The sequence below is a fragment of the Mustelus asterias genome, unplaced genomic scaffold (assembly GCF_964213995.1).
Source record: "Mustelus asterias unplaced genomic scaffold, sMusAst1.hap1.1 HAP1_SCAFFOLD_2073, whole genome shotgun sequence".
Taxonomy (NCBI): Eukaryota; Metazoa; Chordata; class Chondrichthyes; order Carcharhiniformes; family Triakidae; genus Mustelus; species Mustelus asterias.
In genome coordinates, this window is record NW_027592018.1 from 40,707 (window position 1) to 64,662 (window position 23,956).

Consider the following 23,956-nt stretch of genomic DNA (forward strand, 5'->3'; position numbering starts at 1 on the left):
CACTTAAGACATATGAATGAGTAAGATTGTAACAGTAAAAGCTAATTTCTAAAAAAGACACTGAATAATTCAATAAAACATTTTATTCTGCTGAAAAACAATTCTGCCACTGGAAAACTGTACACAGAATTACAAACCGTGATCATTTCAAACATGTTTCTGTATTGAACTTTAAAATTCTAATGAAGGAATGAACTCTATCTGCTTCCTTCTTCCTTTACCACTGTATGGAGTTCTGTCAGAAGCAGAGACAGAGGAACTGCTATCTCTCAGAACAAAGTGTCCCCTCAGACCATTGCAACAGGTACACAAATCTAAAAAAGAAGAATAAACAGAAAAGCAGCTGTGTTAAAATACCTCTTTACTTGTTCAATAAGAGGGAAAGCAGCAACTTGGACACAAAATTGGCTGAATAATAGGAAACAGCGAGTGATTATATTTTTCAGGCTGGAGGAAGGTTTGTAGTAGAGTGCCCCAGGGGTTGGTATTGGGATCCTTACTTTTCCTGAAATATAGTAATGATCTAGATCCCAGTGTGCAGATGGTACGAAACTTGGTAGTTTCATAAACTGTGAAGAGGACAATGTGAACCTCAAAAGGACATAGACAAGTTGGTGAAGTGGGCTGATAGGTGGCTGGTGGAGTTCAATGTGAAGAAGTGTGAGGTGATGCATTTTGGTCAGAGGAACATGGAGAGACGATATAAAATAAGGGCTAAAATTAAAGGGGTGCAGGAGCAGAGGGAGCTAGATGTATATGTGCACAGATCATTGAAGGTGGCAGGACAGGTGGAGAGGGCAGTTAATTCTGGGCTTTATTAATAGGGGCACAGAGTACAAGAAAAAGGAGATTATGCTGAACTTATACAAGACACTAGTTAGACCTCATCTGGAGTATTGGTGTATACTTGTGGGCCCCACAATATAAAAAGTCACCATTGTCCCAGATGGCCATAGACTGCTCTCCCTCTCAAAAGGGAGAGCTGACTGGATAATTTAACCTGAGGATCACCACACCTCAGGCGAGGGAGGAAAGTTTGAGAAGGCAGGGCCTTCATGAATAATCTCAGCCGGTACGGGAATTGAACCCACGCTGTTGACATCGCTCTGGATCATGAACCAGCCATCCAGCCAACTGAGCTAAAATCACACTATAGGAAGGATGTGAATGCATTGGAGAGAATGCAGAAGAAGTTCACAAGAATTGTTTGACTGATGAGAAACTTCAGTTATGAGGATAGATTGGAGAGGTTGGGACTGTTGGAGAGAAGAAAGCTGAGGGGAGATTTGATAGAGATTTCAAAATCATGAGGGGGCTCGACAGTAGACAGGGAGAAACTGTTCCAGCTCATAAAAGAATTGAAAACGAGAGGGCACAGATTTAAACTGATTTTCAAAAGAAGCAAATATGATGCAAGAAAAAACTTTTTCAGCCAGCGAGTGGCTGTGGTCTGGAATGCGCTGCCTGGACGTGTGGTGGAGGCAGCTTCAATCGAGGCATTCAAGAGGGCATTAGATGATTACTTGAGTAGAAACAATGTGCAGGGGTACGGGGAAAGGGCAGGGCAATGGCACTAAGTTATAATGCTAATTTGGAGAGCTAGTGCAGTCACGATGGGCCAAATGGCCTCCTTCTGCACCATAACATTTTTCACTCATGTTTAAAAATACATAAATAAAAAAGATGCCTCACTGAGAGTCCTGAAGTTGTAATTGCTTGAAACCTCTGACAATATGAAATGTAGAGATAGTACTGCCCGCTACAGGGTTTGAGGTATCCAGGGCTCCTGCTGAACTGAAATTGGTCGAGTGAGAGGAGCTCCAAGGAAGTTCACTCCCAGGGTGCTGAGAGTGCATTGGTTTGAGTTCTACAGAAAGATCCGTGAAGATTGTTTTTGCAGCCTAGTTGTGAGCTGATTGGAAGTATTCTAATAACCTACAGAATACTGCAAGGTCTAGATAGAGGAACTGAGGAAGATGTTTCCATTAAAGTCAAGTTTATTTATTAGTCACAAGTAGGCTTACATTAACAATGAAGTTACTGTGAAATTCCCCTCATCGCTGCACTCCGGCGCCTGTTCGGGTCAACGCACCTAACCAGCACGTCTTTCGGACTGTGGCAGGAAACCGGAGCACCCGGAGGAAACTCACGCAGACACGGGGAGAACGTGCAGATACCACACAACAGCGACCCAAGTTAGGAATTGAACCTGGGTTCCTGGTGCTGTGAGGCAGCAGTGCTAATCACTGTGCCACCATGCATTAGTGGGAGGGACGAGGATCCGAGGGCACAGCCTCACAATAAAGGGACAACCCTTTAGAACCGAGATGAGGAGGAATTTCTTCAGCTAGAGGGTGGTGAATCTATGGAATTCATTGCCACAGAAGGCTAAGAAGGCCAGATCATTGAGTGTATTCAAGACAGAGATAGACTCTTGATTGGTAAGGAAATCAAAGGTCATCACAAGAAGCCCGGGTCCTGCGTATTTTTCATTGTTTATTTATTATTGTCACAAGTGGGCTTACATTAACACTGCAAAGGCAGGAGAATGGGGTTGAGAAACTTATCAGCCATGATCGAATGGCGGAGCAGACTGGGTGGGCGAATGGCCTAATTCTGCTCCTATATCTTATAGCCTATTGCTAAAGGCAGGTTGTGCCTTACCATAGTTAACCTCGTGACTTTAACATTTCTTAGGGAATGTAATCCAGCTGCTGCTTCCGAACTCAATTCAAAATCTTTTGAATGATTCAATTCATTGGATCGCAATATGATTGTGCTTCTGTTTTCAAGCTTTGTAAATAAAGGCGGACAAAAGTCTAAGGCAGTGTGCTCCTAATGGGAAGAATGTGAAAAATATGGATATTACTATATTTTATAAAGGTATAGGAACGCTGGAGAAAGCATAAAAATATTTCTAAGAATTGGAACTAAACAGGGTGTGGTGTTTTTCTTCAGAAGGTAGAAGACTTGGAGGAAGCTGATAAAGTTATGAATGGGTGTGTCAGGGTGTGTGTGAAGAAAATATTTCCACTTGCTTCAAACTGGGACTTTACTCAATGAAGGTAATACAGCGGCATTGTAGCACAGTGGTTAGCACTGCTGCCTCACAGCACCAGGGACCCACGTTCGATTCCCAGCTTGGGTCACTGTCTGTGTGAAGTTTGTACGCTCTCCCCGCGTCGGCGTGGGTTTCCTCCGGGTGCTCCGGTTTCCTCCCATAGTCTGAAAGACGTGCTGGTTAGGTGCATTGGCCATGCTAAATTCTCCCTCAGTGTACCCGAACAGGCACCGGAGTGTGGCGGCTAGGGGATTTTCACACTAACTTCATTGCAGTGTTAATGTAAGCTTACTTGTGACACTAATAAATAAAATTAAACTTAATTACTGACTATTAGCTGAACATATCTTACTGGACCTGAACTGTAGGGATTCTGTTGGGATGTGACATGTTCAGAGAGACATTGGTTACGAACAAGGAGGGAAACTACATGGATGGAACACTAGGCAGAGACACTGTACACTCAAAATTGCCTGCTTGGATTATAAGTGATGATGTGGAGATGTCGACGTTGGAATGGGATGGGCACAGTAAGAAGTCTCACAACACCAGGTAAAAGTCCAACAGGTTTATTTGGAATCACAGCTTTCGGAGCGCTGCTCCTTCACCTGATGATGGAGCAGCGGTCCGAAAGCTCGTGATTCCAAATAAACCTGCTGGATTATAAGTGGAAAGTTAAGCCCTCAGACAACTGACAGGGATACCAACCTCTATTTTTTACGAAGTTTCTTTATGAAGGTAACTTCATCTCGATTCCTTATGCCATAGCTGCAAGTGAAAAGTTTATACTTTAGAATCAAGTAAACATTTCCTGCTCAGTAAAGTTTCCCTCCCTGAGCTAGTGATTAAATGAGTTAACAGGAAACCAGCCACTGGTACCATATCTGGTATGATAATATCCCGTACCTACTCAACACTGTTTGCAGCACTCTAAGTGCTGGTGACTACATGACAAAGTAACCAAGATGGCTGGGTTGGTCTTAAATCTTGTATAAATTGTATAATTTATTGGAGGTTTGTGTCAAATTACAAAATAAACTGTGATTTCATCAAGGTGAGAGAATAACATTGAAACCCAGTAGTTATTTAATCATAATTCAGATAACTTCAAACAACTAAACCATATTAAGCTGAACTACCTTTGCTTCTGAAGCCTGTGAACTGTCTTTATGTGTGTCTTGGATCCTCTTTGAATAAGAACAACATTTAATATCATATAATGAGAGAATGCCTGCTCGCTGGGCAATTTTACATTTTGCTACGTATATTGGCTAGTGTTACTCAATGGCCTTGTGAATTATCAACCAAAACTGAAGAACTATGCCTTGGGGGTGGGGGAGTTAAGCAGGAAGCCAGTTCTCGTAGAGGTTAATTGTCTTCAAGATATTTGGAACTATAGAAACGTTACAGCCCAGAAAGAGGCCATTCAGCCCACCATGTCTGCGCCAGCCAAAAATAAAGAAAAAATAAAAAGCTCGCTGCCCATTCTAATCCCACCTTCGAGAACCTGGTATCCTTCAAGGTTTCAGCATTTCGGATACAGATCCAGGTGGCTTTTAAATGAGTTGAGCATTTCAGCCTCAACCACCAACTTAGACAGTGGCCCTGATTTTACCGGCACGCCCGTCTAAGGCTCGCAAAATAGCATTCTCCGTTGGCCTCAGGCGCGATCTTACGAGTCTCGGGCGGGCGTGCCGGTAAAATTCCATGCAGTGAATTCCAGACACCCATCACCCTCTGAGTAACAAAATGTTTCCTCCTGTCCCCTCTAATCTCCCCTCATCGCTGCAATTTTCAAGCCCTGGCAACATTCGTGTAAATCTCCTCTGCTCTCTCTCTCCAGAGCAATTATGTCCTTCCTGTAATGTGGTGACCAGAACTGCACACTAAATCCCAGCTGTGGCCTAACCAGCGTTTTATACAGTTCCAGCAATACATCCCTGCTTTTGTGTCCAATACCTCACCCAATAATGGAACGCATTCCATTTGCTTTCTTGACCACATTGTCCACCTGTGCTGCCACCTTCAGGAACCTGTGAATATGCACCGCACAGTCTTTCACTTCCTCAGCCCCTCTCAATATCTTCCTGTTTATTGAGTAATCCTTTGCTTTGTTCACTCTCTCTAAATGCATTACCTCACACTTTCCCGGATTCTCTGCCCATTCAACCAAACCATTGATATCATTCTGGAGTTGACAGCTATCCTCTTCACTATCAACTACACGGCCAATGTTTGTGTCAGCTGCAAATTTCCCAATTATGCCTCCCACATTTGAGTCTAAATCATTAATATATAACAAATAGCAAGGGTCCTAACACTGAGCCCTGTGAAACACTGGAAACTGTTTTCCATTCGCAATATCATCCATCGACCATTATCCTTTGTTTCCTGTCACTGAGCCAATTTCTGATCCAACTCATCACAATCCCTTACATCCCATGGACTTTTACTTTACTGAGCAGTTTGTCATGTGGAACCTTGTCAAATGCCTTACTGAAATCCATGTAGACAGCATCGACTACACTATCCTCATCAATCCTCCTTATTACATCCTCAAAACATTTGATCAAATGAGTAAGACACGCCCTTCCTCTCACAAGACCATGCTAACTCTCCCTGATTAACCTGTTCCTTTCTAAGCGACAGTCCATCCTGCCCCTCAGAGTTGATTCTAATAATGTGGTCACCACTGAAGTCAGACTGACAGGCCTATAATTATTTAGTCCATCTTTCACACCCTGTTTAAATAATGGTACAACGTTTGCAGACCTCCAATCTTCTACTACAGTACTTGTATCTAGTGAAGATTGCAAACTGATCCTCAGAGCTTGCACTATTTCCTCCCTGGATTCCTTTAAGAGCCCGGGATACAATCATAACTCTACCGTGAGCCTATTAATGAGAGTCCTGACTTCTAAAGTTTCTGTCAAACTCCTCATCCTAGGAAATGCTCGTAAATCTTTGCTGCGTCCTTTCCATAGCATATCAAATGGAAATAAATTTTGGAAACCCAAAACAATCAATAAAACTTCAAGCCCTAAACTGCTTTTTTTTTAGTATTGTACTAAATGCCAATACGATGCCAGTAAACCTGCTTTACACTCTCACTCTTTCCCCACAGATGTTGTCAGACCTGCTGAGGTTTTTCAGCATTTTCTGTTTTTGTTTATGATTCCAGCATCCGCAGTGTTTTGCTTTTATCTGGGGTACAATCCATCTGGCCCTGGTGTTTTATCCACCTTCAAGGATGTCAGTCCCTCCAGTACTTCCTCTTTCACAATGCTTGTTATATATATCTAATATTTCACACTTCTCCTCTTAACTAGAATATCTGCAGAACCCTGTCCTTAGTGAAGACAGAGACAAAGTACTCACTGAGACCCCAGTCCACATCTCCTGTATCAGGGTACAAGTTACCATTACATCTCTGATAGGCCCTATCCTTTCCTTAGTTACTCTCTTGCTCTTTGGGTTTTTTGAGTTTTCTTTTATTTAATCTGTCAATATTTTTCCATATCCTCTCTTTGGCTTTCCTAATTTCTATTTTTACTTCACTCCCTGTGCTTTTTATACTCCTCTAGGCTTTCCACAGTATGAAGTTTTTTGTGATTATCATAAGCTTTCTTTTTCTACTTATCATATCTAATTTGCTTCTGGATGATCGGCGGGCTCTAGGTTTGGCAGTAATGCCCTTTCTCTTGTGGGGACATGTCTACACTGTACCTGCTGAATCTGGCAGTCAAATGCCTCCCATTGGTTTGTGGTTAATTTCCTTTCAAGTAGCTGTAACCAGTCCACTCTCGCCAGATTATCTCAGCTTTGTAAAATTTGTCTTTTCCCAATTTAGAACTTTTACTCCTGTTCTATCTTCATCCTTGTACATAATGATGCAAAATCTAACAGTATTATGGTCACTATCTCCAAAAAGGTCCTCACTGCTACTTCATCCACCTGCCCTGCTTCATTTCCCAAAACTAAATCTGGAATTGTCCCCCCCTCTTGCTGGGCTTGTTATGTGCTGGCTGAAAATGTTCTCTTGAATGCAGTTCAAGAATTTTGCCCCCTCTGTGCCTAGGATGGCACAGTGGCTAGCTCTGCTGCCTTACAGCGCCAGGGACCCGGCTGTGCGGAGTCTGCACCTTCTCCCCGTGTCTTCTTTGATTTCCTCTGGGTGCTCCAAAAGACGTGCTGGTTAGGGTGCACTGGCTGTGCTAAATTCTCCCTCAGTGTACCCGAACAGGCGCCGGAGTGTGGTGACTAGGGGATTTTCACAGTAACTTCATTGCAGTGTTAATGTAAGCCTACTTGTGACAATAATAAATAAACTTTAAAACAAAACCTCCATCACTGCAGCAATGTAATGACTTTGATATTATGGTCCATTGCACAGGAATACTACTTACCATTCTGCTTGCTGAAACTGCCCACAGAGTGTGTTAATGTAAGCCTACTTGTGACACTAATAAATAAATTTTAAAAAACTATTACACTGCTTGTAGTTCAGGTGATATTCGGCTGAAGACCTATTATTGCCCTAGCGTTTTGCACTCAGCAATGTGTCTATATATTTGCTCTTCTATCTCCCTCTCACTATTTGGGAGTCTATAGTACACACTTAGTAGTGTCTCTGCCCCCTTTTTATTTGAGCTCGATCCACATAGCCTTATTTGATGGTTCGTTTAGTATTTCATTGCTCTGTACAGCTGTGATTGCTTCTTTAGTCAATAAGGCTACACCCCCACCGTTTTCAGCCTGCTCTCTATCCTGCCTGAAAACCCTATATCCAGCGTTGTTGAGCTGCCATTTCTGCCTCTCTTTAAGTAAGGTTTCCGTTATAGCGACGATATCACGTTGCCATGTGTCTACCTGTGCCCTCCGCTCATCGCCCATACTCGCTACACCTCTTGCATTTAAATAAATACCTTTCAACATTGCCAAGTTTCTGTGCTGTAAACTTTTTAACCGTTGCTTTTACTGTCTTTCACTCACAAATGTTCTGTCTCCTGCTCGGAATTTGTCTTCTCTGCCCTCAGGTACCCATCCCCTTGCTTATCTACTTTAAATCCTCCCTAAAAACACAAACAAACCTCCATGCAAGAATATTTGCCCTCGTTCTATTCAGGTGTAGGCTTGTACAGATATCTACCTTCTCCAGAATAAAGGATGAAGAGATTGGAATGGTCAATCCTCAGTGGCAGGTTCAGTAATCTAAGTGGGCTTGCAGTATATCAGATACAATTGATGATCTTCTAGCTAACTTGGCTCATTGATGGCACCTGATAAATAGACCTGCCATTGTGGGTTGGCATCACCTTCACTCACTTCCAAATAACCTTAGAATCTAATACCCCAAAAGGTAGGGTGGTCTTAGTTGGAAAATCAGTAGAAGTTTACTCGTATTCTGAACTGAGAAGCTGTGGGGGTTTCAGATGGTCAAACACCAGCAGAAACCCCACATATAGGTGGGCCAAGTCTTGGTTCTTGCTGTCCTGAATCTAAATGGCTTAGTTTGAATTTTCTTAGCCTGGTGTTGCACTCCCCCACCTCATATTATGATCACTTCATATTCTCTGTATTTCTTCCTATGTGATCAGGTTTACTCAGTCTGTTACTCAGTCTCCATCGTTAGAACAGCAGGAAAATGATACAGGAGAGACTAACTGAGGCACCCTTAAATGTTTAGCCTTTTCCTAACATGTCCTGACAATGTGGTCTACCTTCCTGCACTTTGTTGAAGAATCTAGCAATACAAGAGGTATTCATTTATTCTCAATGGAAGCTCAATGAGATTAGGTCATTTTCAGTTTTTTCAACTCAACACTGAGTTCAACAATTTCAGGTCATAGCCTCTGCTCCCATTTTGTTTTCAGACAGAAGCTGTTGCTATTGATACTGCTACTGCCATTTACATCTACTCTAGACACAGCTTTCCTTGATTGTCTCATTGCAATCTTCTTTTGCTTTGCACCATCATTCTTTTTGTTATTTAATCTCCACTGTCTTCCACCTAATCAGAGACATTCCCTTTAGCTCTTTACCCCTTCCCCCGCCTCTATACTTGCTTAAAGCTGGTTACATATTTAACTTCTCCCAGTGGTGTGATTTCAAGAAGAAATTAGATATAGCTCTTGGGGCTAAAGGGATATGGGAGGAAGGGGGATCAGGATATTACAGAATTCTTACAGCGCAGAAGGAGGCCATTCGGCCCATTGAGTCCACACTGACCACAATCTCACCCACGCCCTATTCCCACAACCCCATGTATAGACCCCCTGACATTGTGGAGTAATTTAGAATGGCCAATCAACCCAATCCGCACATCTCTGGACTGTGGGACGAAACCGGAGCACCCGGAGGAAACCCATGCAGACACAGGGAGAACGTGCGGACTCCGCACAGACAGTGACCCAAACCAGGAATCGAACCTGGGTCCCTGGCGCTGTGAGGTAACAGTGCTAACCACTGTGCTGCCCCATATATTGAATTCGATGATCAGCCATGATAAAAATGAATGGTGGAGCAGGCTCGAAGGGCCGAATGGCCTACTCCTGCTTCTAGTTTCTATGACCTGAAAAGTTAACTTCTGTTTCTCCACAGATGCTGCCTGACCTGCTGAGTATTTCCAGCATTTTCTGTTTTTATTTCAGCATCTGCAACATTTCCCTCTTGCATTCTCTGAGACTTTCACCGTATCATATACTATTTATCAAATGATCTTATGCATTTTTAGTTTTATTCAAAAGATTAATTTAAGGCCACTTATTGGTGATTGGGAGATCTTAAACAGGGAAAGCAAATGCCGTAAACTTGTTAATACTTACTCTTTGAGTTTCATTTTGTCATCAGTCAGTTTTTCTCCGTTAAATGTCAGATGGTAGGTCCTCCAGATATATTTCCTATACACAGAGATAAGAAAACCTCGTATTTTGTACTATGACATTACACAGAATTGATCCCATTGTATTATGTATAAATAGAACAGAGATGGGAAAAAAAAATTCGCGCCAGAATTCTCCGACCTCCACCCATGGCTTGGATTTTCCGGTCCGGCTACAGATAATAAAGGTTTGGCTGAGCGCCAAATTCTCCGTTCTCGCTGGCAGCCTGGACGAGCGAACAAGAGGGGGGGGGGGGCACAAAAGAGGATTGACGTCTGGCCGACGTACTAACTAAGTACTTTGTGTCTACTTTTAGCAATGAAGTAAGAGCTGTCAAAATTTTAATTGGTAATGGGTTGAAGGGTTATAGGATGAAGGCAGGAAAATGGGGATGGGGAAGGGTCTTTCTGGAAGGGTAGGGGGTTTTAGTTAAGTTGGGCAGCATGGTCAGTGCAGGCTTGGAGGGCCAAAGGGCCTGTTCCTGTGCTGTAATTTTCTTCGTTCTTCGAATGACAGAGTAGACTGGATAGGCCGAAAGGCCTAATTCTGCTCCTATATCTTATGAACTTATGAAAATCAGTGAGGGTGTAAAGCAGGCCTTCTGACATCGTATTGGCATTTAGTACAATACTGAAAAAAAGCAGTTTAGGGTTTGAAGCTTTGTTGACTGTTTTGGGTTTCCAAAATTTATTTCCATTTGATATGTTATGGAAAGGACGCAGCAAAGATTTCCGAGCATTTCCGAGAATGAGGGGTTTGACAGAAACTTTCGAAGTCAGGACTCTCATCAATAGGCCCGAGGTAGAGTTATGATACAGCAAATAGTTTTCCAGTGCTCAGTGAGGCAGTAATTGGAAAGTATAAGTGTCAGAATTAATCGGATTAGAAAAAAATCTCTTACAGATAATGGGGGGGTGGGGGTGGTTTCCGCGTCCTGCCCGCCAGGGGAATCGTAGAGGGTGGGGGTGGGGTGGGGGGGCGCGGTGGTGCTGACCATGCAAAGATCCACTGAGCTTGGGCAGGATTTTCCAGTTTTGGGGCGAGCGCGGCTGGAAAATCCCGCCCAATGTGGACGTCTCCCCTACAAACAGCTGCAAAGCTCATGAATAATTTTTGAAGTGATTAACAAAGAACATGTAGTTTTATAGGATCATAGAATCCCTACAGTGCAGAAGGAGGCCATTCAGCCCATTGAGTCTGCACCGACCACAATCCCACCCAGGCCCTATCCCCATAACCCAACCGACTTTCTGACACTAAGGGGCAATTTATCACGGCCAATCAACCTAACCCGCACATCTTTGGAGTGTGGGAGGAAACCGGAGCGCCCGGAGGAAACCCACGCAAACACAGGGAGAATGTTTAAACTCCACACAGACAGTGACTCAAGCCAGGAATCGAACCCGGGTCCCTGGCGCTGTGAGGCAGCAGTGCTAACCACTGTGCCACATTGTCACCCTTTAGGAGTGTGGCATTGGATAATCATGCTCTTATGGATCAGAGACACATTGTTCCCGATGATTGAGAGGGGGAGCACGATGACTCGTGGGCGGCACGGTGGCACAGTGGTTAGCACTGCTGCCCCACAGCCCCAGGAACCCGGGTTCTATTCCGGCCTCGGGTCAATGTCTCTGTGGAGTTTACACATTCTCCCCGTGTCTGCGTGGGTTTTTGAAAAACCGCACCGACCTCCTCAAACACGGGACACGGCGGACAGAGTACCCTTCGTCGTCCAGTACTTCCCCAGAGCGGAGAAGCTACGGCATCTCCTCCGGAGCCTTCAACATGTCATTGATGAAGACGAACATCCCGCCAAGGCCATCCCCACGCCCCCACTTCTTGCCTTCAAACAACCGCACAACCTCAAATAGACCATTGTCCGCAGCAAACTACCCAGCCTTCAGGAGAACAGTGACCACGACACCACACAACCCTGCCACAGCAACCTCTGCAAGACGTGCTGGATCATCGACACGGATGCCATCATCTCACGTGAGAACACCATCCACCAGGTACACGGTACATAGTCTTGCAACTCGGCCAACGTTGTCTACCTGATATGCTGCAGGAAAGGATGTCCTGAGGCATGGTACATTGGGGAGACCATGCAGACGCTACGACAACGGATGAATGAACACCGCTTGACAATCACCAGGCAAGAGTGTTCTCTTCCTGTTGGGGAGCACTTCAGCGGTCACGGGCATTCGGCCTCTGATCTTCGGGCAAGCATTCTCCAAGGCGGCCTTCACAACAGCGCAGAGTCGCTGAGCAGAGACTGAGAGGACGGCCTTAACTGGAATCTTGGGTTCATGTTACACTATCTGTAACCCCCACGACTTGCCTGGGCTTGCAAAATCTCACTGTCTCCTGGTTGGAGACAATGCACATCTCTTTAACCTGTGCTTAACCCTCTCTTCACTCACATTGTCTGTACCTTTAAGACTTGATTACCTGTAAAGACTCGCATTCCAACCATTATTTTGTAAATTGAGTTTGTGTCTTTATATGCCCTGTTTGTGAACAGAACTCCCACTCACCTGATGAAGGAGCAGCGCTCCGAAAGCTAGTGGCTTGTGCTACCAAATAAACCTGTTGGACTTTAACCTGGTGTTGAGAGACTTCTTACTGGGTTTCCTCCCACACTCCAAAAATGTGCGGGTTAGGTTGATTGGCCATGCTAAGTTTACCCATAGTGTCAGGGGGATTTGCAGGGTGAATATGTGGGGTTATGGGGATAGGGCCTGGGTGGGATTGTGGTCGGTGCAGACTTGATGGGCTGAATGGCCTCCTTCGGCACTGTAGGATTCTATGATTCTAAGGATACGTAGGCATAAGATTAAGTGTAAGAGATTTAGGACAGAGAGCAGGACAAACCTTTTTACTCTAGAGTTGGTGATTGAAACCAAAAGCAGGTCAACATGAAAGGATAGGTTTGATGGGGGTTTGAAGGAAAGGGGAATGAAAGGTTATGGGAATGGGCGAATGGTATTAGGATTGTATGAGGACATGATTATATATAAATATTAATATGAACTGAAGGGACTGATTATTCTGTTTCAGTAATGTCACTTAAGCGTAATTTGTGAAACAAAATAGCAGCATATCTGCAAGTAACTGGAGACAATCTGGGATTTGATACTTGGTGTAAAACCATTTCAAATAGAAAAAGATATACCACATCGGTTTTACACTCACTCAAATGTAACTACAACTGGTGCAAAGATAGCTTTGTAAAGGTTAATGCTTTAGTGGACCTTCCTTCAAAGTGCTAATGCTATTAAGGTGCTGGTCAGATAGTCAGCTCTCTGCTAACATTGCAATTATCAGCATTTCTGATCACCACAGCAATCAAGGCTCTATACAGGTTCAAAGATGAAAGACTCTGCTTTTCCCCAGTTTGAGAATGATAAAGACCAGGTCAATATCGTTTATCACATCCTCCAGGCATTCACAGTTCCCAAAGTCCTATCACGGCAAAACCGGTAGGTGCAGTGCAATTGCATTAAAACACAGTCTGTTATCTGCAAAAGCACAGTTGTACTACACTGTGAAAGAAACCAGCGTTAGACTGGGTATCTTCATTGTTAAGGCGGCATATGTTTGTCCAAAGCGCGGGGGGTGTGGCGGGGGGTGGGGGTGGGGGTGGGGGGGGGGGGGGGGGGGGGGGAGAGAGAGAGAGAGAGAGAGAGATAGAGAGAGAGAGAGAGAAGAGGAGGAGAGGGGGAGGTTTACTGGGATGTGAGGATAAGGGTTTTTACCCAGAGAGTGGTAATGGTCTGGAATGCGCTGCCTGGGAGGTTGATAGAGGTGGGTTGCCTCTGAAATGACCCAGCAGTCACTTAGTTCAGGGGCAATAAGGGATGGGCAATAAATGCTAGCCCAGCCAACGACACCCACATCCCATGAACGAATTTTATAAAATGGAGTTACTCACTGGTGGTGGGCCAGACAAAAATGTTGAACTTCTTTGTGATAAACCAATTTTTATTGTGGTTAATCAAATTGCACCAAGTTACCACGTTGAAATATATTATGGGATATTTGTTCTAAAATGCGGCCGGACTGTCGTGGGTCCCGGCAGATATTAAATTTGGTGTTCAGCATGTACGTTTGAGTGGAAACCTGAGAGACAAAAGTCCTTTTCAAAGAAAGCACAATTTTTGATGCAATTTGTGTTAAGATCACCAATTGCACAAGGTAGAAACTCCAGCCCTTCATATTTACAACTCTGCGCCATGAAATATTGCCACTGTTCAGTACACTGTTCTTGAGGTTCAATTAAATATATATTTTATACTCGTCTATTCCAGGCAAATTAAAATAATTAAATAAGATAATGAACATCAAGCATAATTTACCAACTAATATACTGTGTTCCTCCTTCCCGTTCTTGCTTCAGTTGCATATATCTCTGAATGGCTTTTTTCAGATCCAGGACAGTGTCATTTTGAATCACCACAACAGCTGAGGAGAGATAGCATTATTTATGGAGCGGCATAAAAGACAGATTTTTAGACCATAGTTTACTGGTGCAAAACATTGAGAAACAATGGCTGCTTTCACCCTCTGTTTTATATAATTCAGTAAGAAGTTTAACAACACCAGGTTAAAGTCCAACAGGTTTATTTGGTAGCAAAAGCCACATAAGCTTTCGGAGCTCCAAGCCCCTTCTTCAGGCGAGTGGGAATTCCCACTCACCTGAAGAAGGGGCTTGGAGCTCTGAAAGCTTGTGTGGCTTTTGCTACCAAATAAACCTGTTGGACTTTAACCTGGTGTTGTTAAACTTCTTACTGTGTTTACCCCAGTCCAACGCCGGCATCTCCACATTATATAATTCGCCCTTCTGAGTGTAAAGGCGAGCAGGTGGTAGTTTTACAAAGTGGGCTGCTGACAAGCACTAATATAAATTAACTCACCTCCTGACTCCCCAAAGCCTGTCCACCATCTACAAGGCACCAGTCAGGAGTGTGATGGAATACTCTCCACTTGCCTGGATGGGTGCAGCTCCAACAACACACAAGAAACTCAACTCCATTTAGGACAAAGCAGTCCGCTTGATTGGCATCACATCGACAAACACCCTCCCTCCACCACCGACACTCAGTAGCAGCAGTGTGTACCATCTACAAGATACACTGCAGCAACTTTATTTAAATATTGCATGAGGATTTCTCGCTCAGTCCTGCTCGGATTTCCAGTTGACTTTATTTAAAACTTTAAGGAAGAAATTTTCTCTTGAATTTTAGGATTTGAATATCCTATAGTATCTCCGTCTTTTTGAGGGTGGAGTTTAGAAACACTGTGTGACAACCATTTGAGGTGAAATCCAGAAGAAACACAGAAGATCAATTGAGTGGCAGTCAGCCTGTGGGTTTAAAGGGACTGTGTTTCCTGAAAACCTTAGAACATAAGATGTATTTTGTAACCAGTGTACATTTGTACATGGGCGGCACGGTAGCACAGTGGCTAGCACTGCTGCTTCACAGCTCCAGGGACCTGGGTTCGATTCCCGGCTTGGGTCGCTGTCTGTGTGGAGTTTGCACATTCTCCTCGTGTCTGCGTGGGTTTCCTCCGGGTGCTCCTGTTTCCACCCACAGTCCAAAGATGTGAGGGCTAGGTTGATTGGCCATGCTAAACTTGCCCCTTCGTGTCCTGAGATGCGTAGGTTAGTGGGGTTAGTGGGTAAATATGTAGGGATATGTGGATAGAGCCTGGGTGGGATTGTGGTTGGTGCAGACTCGATGGGCCAAATGGCCTCTTTCTGCACTGTAGGATTCTATGATTCTATAACTTACCAAAGATCCTTAGACAGCACCTTCCAAACCCACGACCACCTTAATCTAAAGGACAAGGGCAGCAGATACATGGGAACACCACCAACCGCAAATTCCCCTCCAAACCACTCACCGCCCCGACCATTAAATATATCGACATTCCTTCGCAGTCGCTGGGTCAAAATCCTGACATTCCCTCCCTAATGGCATTGTGGGTCAACCCTCAGCACATGAACTGCAGCGATTCAAGAAGGCAGCTCACCACCACCTTCTCAAGGGTAACTAGGGATGGGCAATAAATGCTGGCCAACCAGCGATGTATATATTCTATAACTGAATTTTTAAAAAATGTCCTCTCTGTTGTGCTGGTACTAGAGAGCTACCGATAAGGCTTCAGTGCGATGGACTTCACAGTAGATGAGTTAAGCATGAATCAGCAAATAGAAAGGAAACATTTTTTATTCATCCATGAGATGAGGGCAATTTTGGCAAGGACAATGTCCCATCCCTTTATAAATGAATGGCTTGCTAGACCGTTTCAGATGGCAATTCAGAATCAACCGCATTGCTGTGGGTCACATATGTTATATTCCAGAAATCCCACTCACCTGATGAAGGGGCAGTGCTCCGAAAGCTTGTGGCTTGTGCTACTAAATAAACCTGTTGGACTTTAGCCTGGTGTTGTGAGACTTCTTACAATATTCCAGAAAGCCAAGTGATGAAGGATTGAACTGGAACCACTCTTTACATACTTCTATGTTTACTTAGAGATACAAATTAACCCAACAACCACAGTTTCAATCTGTGTTTAGCTATCGGGAATCAAGTGAATCCCGAGTTAATACCCACCACCTGCATACAATTAAACACAATTAATACTTAATTAACAGCATACAGATCAGACTGAGTAAGGGTGGCAGATTTCCTTCTCGCAAGGATATTAGTGAACCTATGTAATTGCATTGAGCTCTCACACATACACACTTAATACAAAAAACCTCATTATTAAGTAATTTCATGTAGTCAATCTGTTATAAAGAAAATAAACAAACTTCTCTTCAGTGACCACATCCAAGACACATAATCCTTTAAAACTATCAATCAAAATGTGACTGCAATCCCTTGCGGAGATGAGTGTCTTAGGACCTTTTGAAACCCAGAAAAGCACTCATAATGGGCTCAGCTATAATAGCAATCTTTGGGAAATGTCAATAATCAACTCTATCGAAACTGCAGGAAATAGATGGCTATTTTCTAGGCTACTCCAGATGGCATGTCAATTAAAACAGTCTTACAGTGTGTGTTTTCTAAAGTCTGACAACTGCAGTCTAAATTTTCTTTTGTTTTTAAAGGGCAGGTGATTTAAATAACTTCAGATCATGACACTTAACAAACTTTATCCTCTTCCATATATTTATGATTCCCTCTCAAACTGTGGGTTAAGGCCCTTGGAGCAGCAAAAATACGGTCTGTTTAAACACAGCATATTTTCAAATGTCGCTTCTGAATTTGAGTTTCCTGCCTTTGTGACCCACATCCCGCTTTCCTTCCCCTATTGGTGTCAGCCGGAAATGGTGGTAGGACTTCTACGTCCAGGTCCCGCCCACCATTTTGAAAAGTCTCAGAGTTCCGACTCTGCAACTAACACAATCTAACATTGTCAGAGGCAATTGAAGTGATGAAAATCTGGAAGGATTGTACTTACGCATAATTTCACTATCTCCTTTCTTTACTTTGACAGTCATTGCCTGGCCATACTCGAGAGCAACCTGAGAATTTATCTCTTCCAAAGTAACCTAAATATCAAAAAAAATCTAAGTTAGCAATACTGATAAAGCTCATTTTATACCTGTGTTGTCCCAACCTGGCATTTTTTAAACTGTTGTTCCATAGAGACATTTTGGAATTTTGAAATATATTGAAATGGGAAAGCTATGAAGGTGATTGGAATTTTAAAGGATAGCTACTCGGTATCTTTCAAGACTAAGTTTAAAGTTTTTAAAGTTTATTTATTAGTGTCACAAGTTGGCTGACATTAACACTGCAATGAAGTTGCCACACTGCAGCGCCTGTTCAGGTACTCTGAGGGAGAATTTAGCATGGCCAATGCACCTAATCAGCATGACTTTCCGGAGGAAACCAGAGCACCTGGAGGAAACCCACACAGACACGGGGAGATCGTGCAGACTCCGCAAGGACAGTGACCCAGCCGCGAATTGAACCCGGGTCCCTGGCGCTGTGAGGCAGCAGTGCTAACCACCGTGCCACCCTGCCGCCCAGTTGTGAACTGTGCATGATACTAACCTATTGAGAACTCGCTTTCTGGGCTCCACCATTCATTTAACTATCCTTTTAATTTCTGTGTTTAGAAAAAAAAAGGGTTCCTTTTTGTTACTCACTAATTTTATCTCACTCTCTCTTTGCCCTTGTTGCACTGTGCCGGTTTTTTCCACTTTGTGCTGCTCCTGACATTTATCATTAACCTTTTTCTGTTTTATTTTAACCTCTAGTTCCTTTGTCCCATGGAGCTGTCCTCTGGATGGCCCAATTCTATTGAAGTGATTGTATTTTTTTAAGCCTGTCATTTATATCCCTTGTCTTAATTCATCGCCAACATTGTACTATAAACACCATCCCGGGTGCTCAATCTTACTGTTTAGATACTGCATGTGAAGATATCTTATTACATCTCACCTCAGGAAAATCAATCAGTTTCAAGGTACCCACACAGGAAATCAGCACGACTATTGCATGCACAGGGATGCATTAGAGAGTGTTACGATGCTAGTTGATGTTACTGCTGGATGGGAAGATCCCAGAATGGAATCCTGGCTCAAAAGACCATGGATGGGATTTTACAGCCTTGCTCGTCCCAAAACCTTAAAATCCCGCCCGAGGTCAACGGACCTTCCCATTGTCCGTCCCTCGCCCGCTCCAATTCCCATGGTGGGCAGAGTGGTAAAATTCCAGCGCATAACTTTTATTTTATTTTTTAGGAAACGTGGAGAAACAGAGTCACAGGTCTGCCAATTAGCTTTTAACAACAAAAAAACCCTTTCTTAAATGTGAAATGTTTGACTATTATATGATACTCTCCCCCCCCCCCACCCCCCCCCCAACCCCCCCCCACCCCCAACCCCCCCCCCCCCCCCCACCCCCCCCCACCCCCAACCCCCCCCCCCACCCCCCACCCCCCCCCCCACCCCCCACCCCCCCCCACCCCCCACCCCCCCGCACCCCCCCCCACCCCCCCAACCCCCCCCCACCCCACCCCACCCCCCCCCACCCCCCCAACCCCCCCCCCCACCCCACCCCCCCCCACCCCCCCCAACCCCCCCCCCCACCCCCTCCCCCACCCCCCCCCCCCCAACCCCCCCCCCCCACCCCCCCCAACCCCCCCCCCCACCCCCCCAACCCCCCCCCCCCACCCCCCCACCCCCCACTTATCTTCGCAAATGTACACTGGTTACAAAATACATCTTATGTTCTAAGGTTTTGAGGAAACACAGTCCCTTTAAACCCACAGGCTGACTGCCACTCAATTGACCTTCTGTGTTTCTTCTGGATTTCAAATCAAATAAATGGTTGTCACACAGTGTTTCTAAACTCCACTCTCAAAAAGACGGAGATACTGTGGGATATTCAAATCCTAAAATTCAAGAGAAAATTTCTTCCTTAAAGTTTTAAACAAAGTCAACTAGAAATCTGAGCAGGACTGAGCTAGAAATCCTCATGCAATATTTAAATAAAGCATTGATTTTAGACCAACATATTTATTAGTGAGGAAAGGACTTTTTCTGTTAATACCTGATCTGTATGGTGGAACAATATTATCCTAAACGGCATTTAACATTCCAAATTCTGTCAATTCCACTTTGTTAAATTAGAAGATTACAATTTTTAATAATTCATTTGTGGGACATGGGCCTCATTGGCTGGGCCAGCATTTATTGCCCATCCTTAGTTGCCCTTGGAGGGCAGTTGAGAGTCAACCACATTGCTGTGGCTCTGGAGTCACAGGTAGGCCAGACCAGGTAAAGACGGAAGATTTCCTTCCCTAAAGGACATGAGTGAACCAGATGGGTTTTTCCGACAATCGACATGGTAATCAGTAGATTCTTAATTCCAGATATTTTTTATTGAATTTAAATTCCACCATCTGTTGTGGCGGGATTCGAACCCTGGTCCCCAGAACATTAACTGAGTTTCTGGATTAATAAATTAGCGATAATACCACTAGGCCATCACCTCCCCATCTCTTTACCAAATACCAGAAACTGATATAATGCTGGACTGGACCTATATATATCACACAGGGAGACAAATTGTTCTATATCATTTGACAATAATCAAATCAGATCGGTCAGTATTGAATGCAGCCTGGTTACAAACGTTTGGCTCTACTTCTCTGTCTCTAAGTTTTTAGAATCATAGAATCCTTACAGTGCAGAAGGAGGCCATTTGGCCCTTCAAGCCTGCACCAACAATAATCCCACCCAGCCCCTATCTCCGTAACCCCATGTAGTTACCCTGCTAATCCCCCTGATACCAAGGGATAATTTAACACGGCCAATACACCTAACTTGCATATCTTTAGACTGTGGGAGGAAACCGGAGCACGTGGAGGAAATCCACGCAGACACGGGGAGAACATGCAAACTCCACACAGACAGTTACCCAAGGTCGGAATTGAACCTGGGTCCAGCTACCGATGGCGTTTAAGTTTTAAAAGAAGGTCCCCTGAAGGTTTTACTCCAATGGTACCTCTTCATCTGGAGATTTAATGACAGCACTGGGGGATTTTCACAGTAACTTCATTGCAATGTTAATGTAAGCCCACTTGTGACAATAATAAATAAACTTTAAACACTAGCAATTGTAATTGTGGGCAAGATATAAGGTGTGAATAAGGGAGTGGTAGTGTAGTGTTACAGTTCACTTAGGGAGTTTGTGTTGCTGTGGCAACATGCACTTCTACATGAACAACATTTCATTGATCAAGCTGTGTTTACCTTAATTTATATTAAACATTATCACTAATAAATTGTGATTACGGTATTATGTATGTACAATTGTTAAGATTAAAATGAAACAAAAAACTAATCCTACTCACCTGAACAGGCAAATCACACAGTAAAGGATCCTGGACTATCATGGCCAGGCCTTCCTGAAACAGGTCCAGGATTTCCGCATGTGATAACTCTTCCTCCTCTTCTGCAGCTTTTTCCTGAGTGTCAATTGTAAAATTCTCTTCCTCCTTAATGCTGATGGATACCGATTCTTTTTTAATGTCTTCAGTCATCTTTGAGTCTTTAATTGGAATTTAAGAGGGAATTGGATTACTATCTGAAAAGGACGAATGTACAGGGCTATGGGGAGAAAGCGGGAGGAGTGGCACTAGACAAATTGCTCCTTTGCAGGGCCAGCACTGACACGACAAGCTGAATGGTCTCCTTCTGTTCCACAACCATTCTCTGATTCTGTGAATTAGAATAAGGATAAAACCTTCAAGTAACTGCATGATACAATTTGATTCTTTACAAATACAAGTCACATTCTTTTTAATTTCATAAACATTAATGAAAACAGAGAATTAACTGTTTCCTCATATAATAGGGCAGCACGGTGGTACAGTGGTTAGCAATGCTGCCTCACAGTAACAGGGACCCAGGTTCAATTCTTGGCTTGAGTCACTGTCTGTGCGGAGTCTGCACGTTCACCCCATGTCTGCGTGGGTTTCCTCCAAAGACGCGCGAGTTAGGTGGATTGGCCATGCTAAATTGCCCCTTAGTGTCAGCGGGACGAGCTAGAGTAAATACATGGGGTTAGGGGATAGGGCCTGTGTGAGAGAGTGTGTGTGTGAGAGAGAGAGTGAGAATGTGTGTGTGAGTGAGAGAATGTGAAAGAGTGCTTGAGAGAGTGCATGAGAGACAGACTGTGAGAGTGAGAGTGTGTGTGTGTGTGTGTGTGTGAGTGAGAGCATGTGAAAGAAAGGGTGTGTGTGAGAGAGTGCATGAGAGTGTGAGTGAGTGAGTGAGAGTGTGAGAAAGTGTAAGGGTGTGTGCTCAGTGATTTAGCTTCCTCAGCCCTCCAAAATGTCACCACCCTCTGAGTGAAGAAATTTGTCCTTGTTTCAGTCTTAAATGACCTCTGTACAAATTTCCCTGTTGGACAACCTGCTACATGCATACATTACAGAGTGCAGAATTAATGCTGACTGCTTTTGATCGACGGAAAATGTGGGCAAAAGAGGAACCAAGAAATGCTCATGTGCATAAAACACCAAAATATATCCATCTTTTAAATTCAGCAGATCATCAGCATCTATGGCAATGTGTTCAGCTGTATTCCACTGCTTATAATGCATCATATCCCAAGAAAGGAATACCAGAACATATTAACTTATAGAGCATTCCTTTGTATTCAATATCAGGGTACCATGCCAATTTGAAAATATGCAGCATCTAACAAAGTATTTGTTCCTACTCTTTATCTGTCATCCTAAACTAAAAACTTATTTCTGTTCTCGTTCTGCAGTTTTGGATTCACTCACTGATTCTGTAGATTGATCTATGGTGTGGATCTGAATTCTTTCTCTGTCTCTCTGTTCCTGTTGTCTTAGACTAGTTGATTAGTTCACTCGCCATTCCTTCTTTCTCAGAAAACCCTACTCTCTCCATCTAACATTCTCTCTAATGTTAATTCTCTTCAGATGTGTTATTAACTCTCTCCTTCTCTCCAGTGAGCCAAGCTGGGAATCGAACTCGGGCCCCTGGCGCTGTGAGGCATCAGTGCTAACCACTGTGCCACCATGCCACCTGTTCTCTGTGTGTTTCATTTGTTTTTTCTATTCATTCATGGGAAAAGGGCATCGATGGCTAGGCCAGAATTTTTGTTGCCCATTAGGAGATCTCATAGAAACTTATAAAATTCTAACAGGGTTAGACAGGGTAGATCCAGAAAGAATGTTCCCGATGGTGGGGAAGCTCAGAACTAGTTCTGAGCTTCCCCACCATAGTTTGAGGATGAGGGGTAAACCTTTTAGAACTGAGGTGAGAAGAAATGTCTTCACCCAGAGGGTGGTGAATTCATGGAATTCATTACCACAGAAAGTAGTTGAGGCCAAAACGTTGTGTGATTTCAAGAAGAAATTAGATATAGCTCTTGGGACTAAAGGGATCAAGGGATATGGGGGGAAAGGGGGATCAGGATATTGAATTCAATGATCAGCCATGATTATCATGAATCCTGCTTCTAGTTTCTATTCCTAATTGCCCTTCAGAAGGTGGTGGTGAGCCGCCTTCTTGAACCGCTGCAGCCCAAATGGTGTAGGTACACCCACAGTGCTGTTAGGGAGTGCCACAATTTTGTCTCAGCGATAGTGAAGGAACAGCGATATATTTCCAAGTCAGGATGGTGAGTGGTTTGGAGGGGAACTTGTAGGTGGTGGCGTTCCTCTGTATCTGCTGCCCTTGTCTTTCTAGATGGAAGTGGTCATGGGTTGGAAGGTGCTGTCTAAGGATCTTTGGTGAGTTGCTGCAGTGCATCTTGTAGAGAGTACACACTGCTGCTACTGAGTGTCGGTGGTGGAGGGAGTGGATGTTTGTAGATGTGATACCACTCAAGCGGGCTGCTTTGCCCTGGATGGTGTTGAGCTTCTTGAGCGCAGTTGGAGCTGCACCCATCCAGGCAATGGGGAGTATTCCATCACACTCCTGACTGGTGCCTTGTCGATGATGGACAGGCTTTGGGGAGTCAGGAGGTGAGTTACTCTGACCCGCTCTGGTAACCACATTATTTATCTGGCTGGTCCAGTTTGAGTTTCTGGTCAATGGTAACCACCTGGCTGTTACCATTGAGCCTGTGTCTCCCCTCCCTGTCTGTTTAGCCCCAGCTGTAACCCCGGCAACACAACCAGCAGCAGCATCCCCGTCACTCACTCACTCCGCCAGCCGCGCTCTCCCGCCGCCGGAACCAATCTCCGGAGCTCAGCGCCGCGCTGCCGGGGGAAGCAGCAGCGCTGGTTTCCGCTTCCGGCGATGCTGCTGTTCTGTCCGACCTGCGGCAACGTCCTGATCGTGGAGGAAGGACAGAAATGTTACCGCTTTGCCTGTAACACCTGCCCCTATGTCCACAACATCACCCGGAAAGTGAGGGAGCAAATACATCCCGGGGGGGAGGGCTGGGGAGAGGGGGTGTAAGAAGGGGGGGAGAGAGGGGGTGTAAGAAGGGGGGGAGAG

The 23,956-nt window shown here is 44.3% G+C and overlaps 1 protein-coding gene across 2 annotated transcripts; it reads right to left on the reverse strand.

Moving 5' to 3' along the window:
• Positions 1–68: 68 nt before the first annotated feature.
• On the reverse strand, positions 69–23,709 carry snrnp25 (small nuclear ribonucleoprotein 25). 2 transcript variants are annotated; one of them, XM_078207138.1, is made up of 7 exons: positions 23,661–23,709; positions 20,830–21,196; positions 17,422–17,512; positions 14,301–14,406; positions 9,886–9,960; positions 3,770–3,829; positions 69–314 (listed from the first exon to the last, which is right to left on the reverse strand). In XM_078207138.1, exons 2-6 carry the CDS (start codon positions 21,016–21,018, stop codon positions 3,772–3,774), a joined length of 519 nt encoding a protein of 172 aa, XP_078063264.1. In that variant the 5' UTR covers positions 21,019–21,196; positions 23,661–23,709; the 3' UTR covers positions 69–314; positions 3,770–3,771. The 2 variants fall into 2 exon arrangements, with proteins under 2 accessions (XP_078063264.1, XP_078063263.1); XM_078207137.1 differs by having other exon boundaries at positions 23,657–23,706.
• Positions 23,710–23,956: the final 247 nt, after the last annotated feature.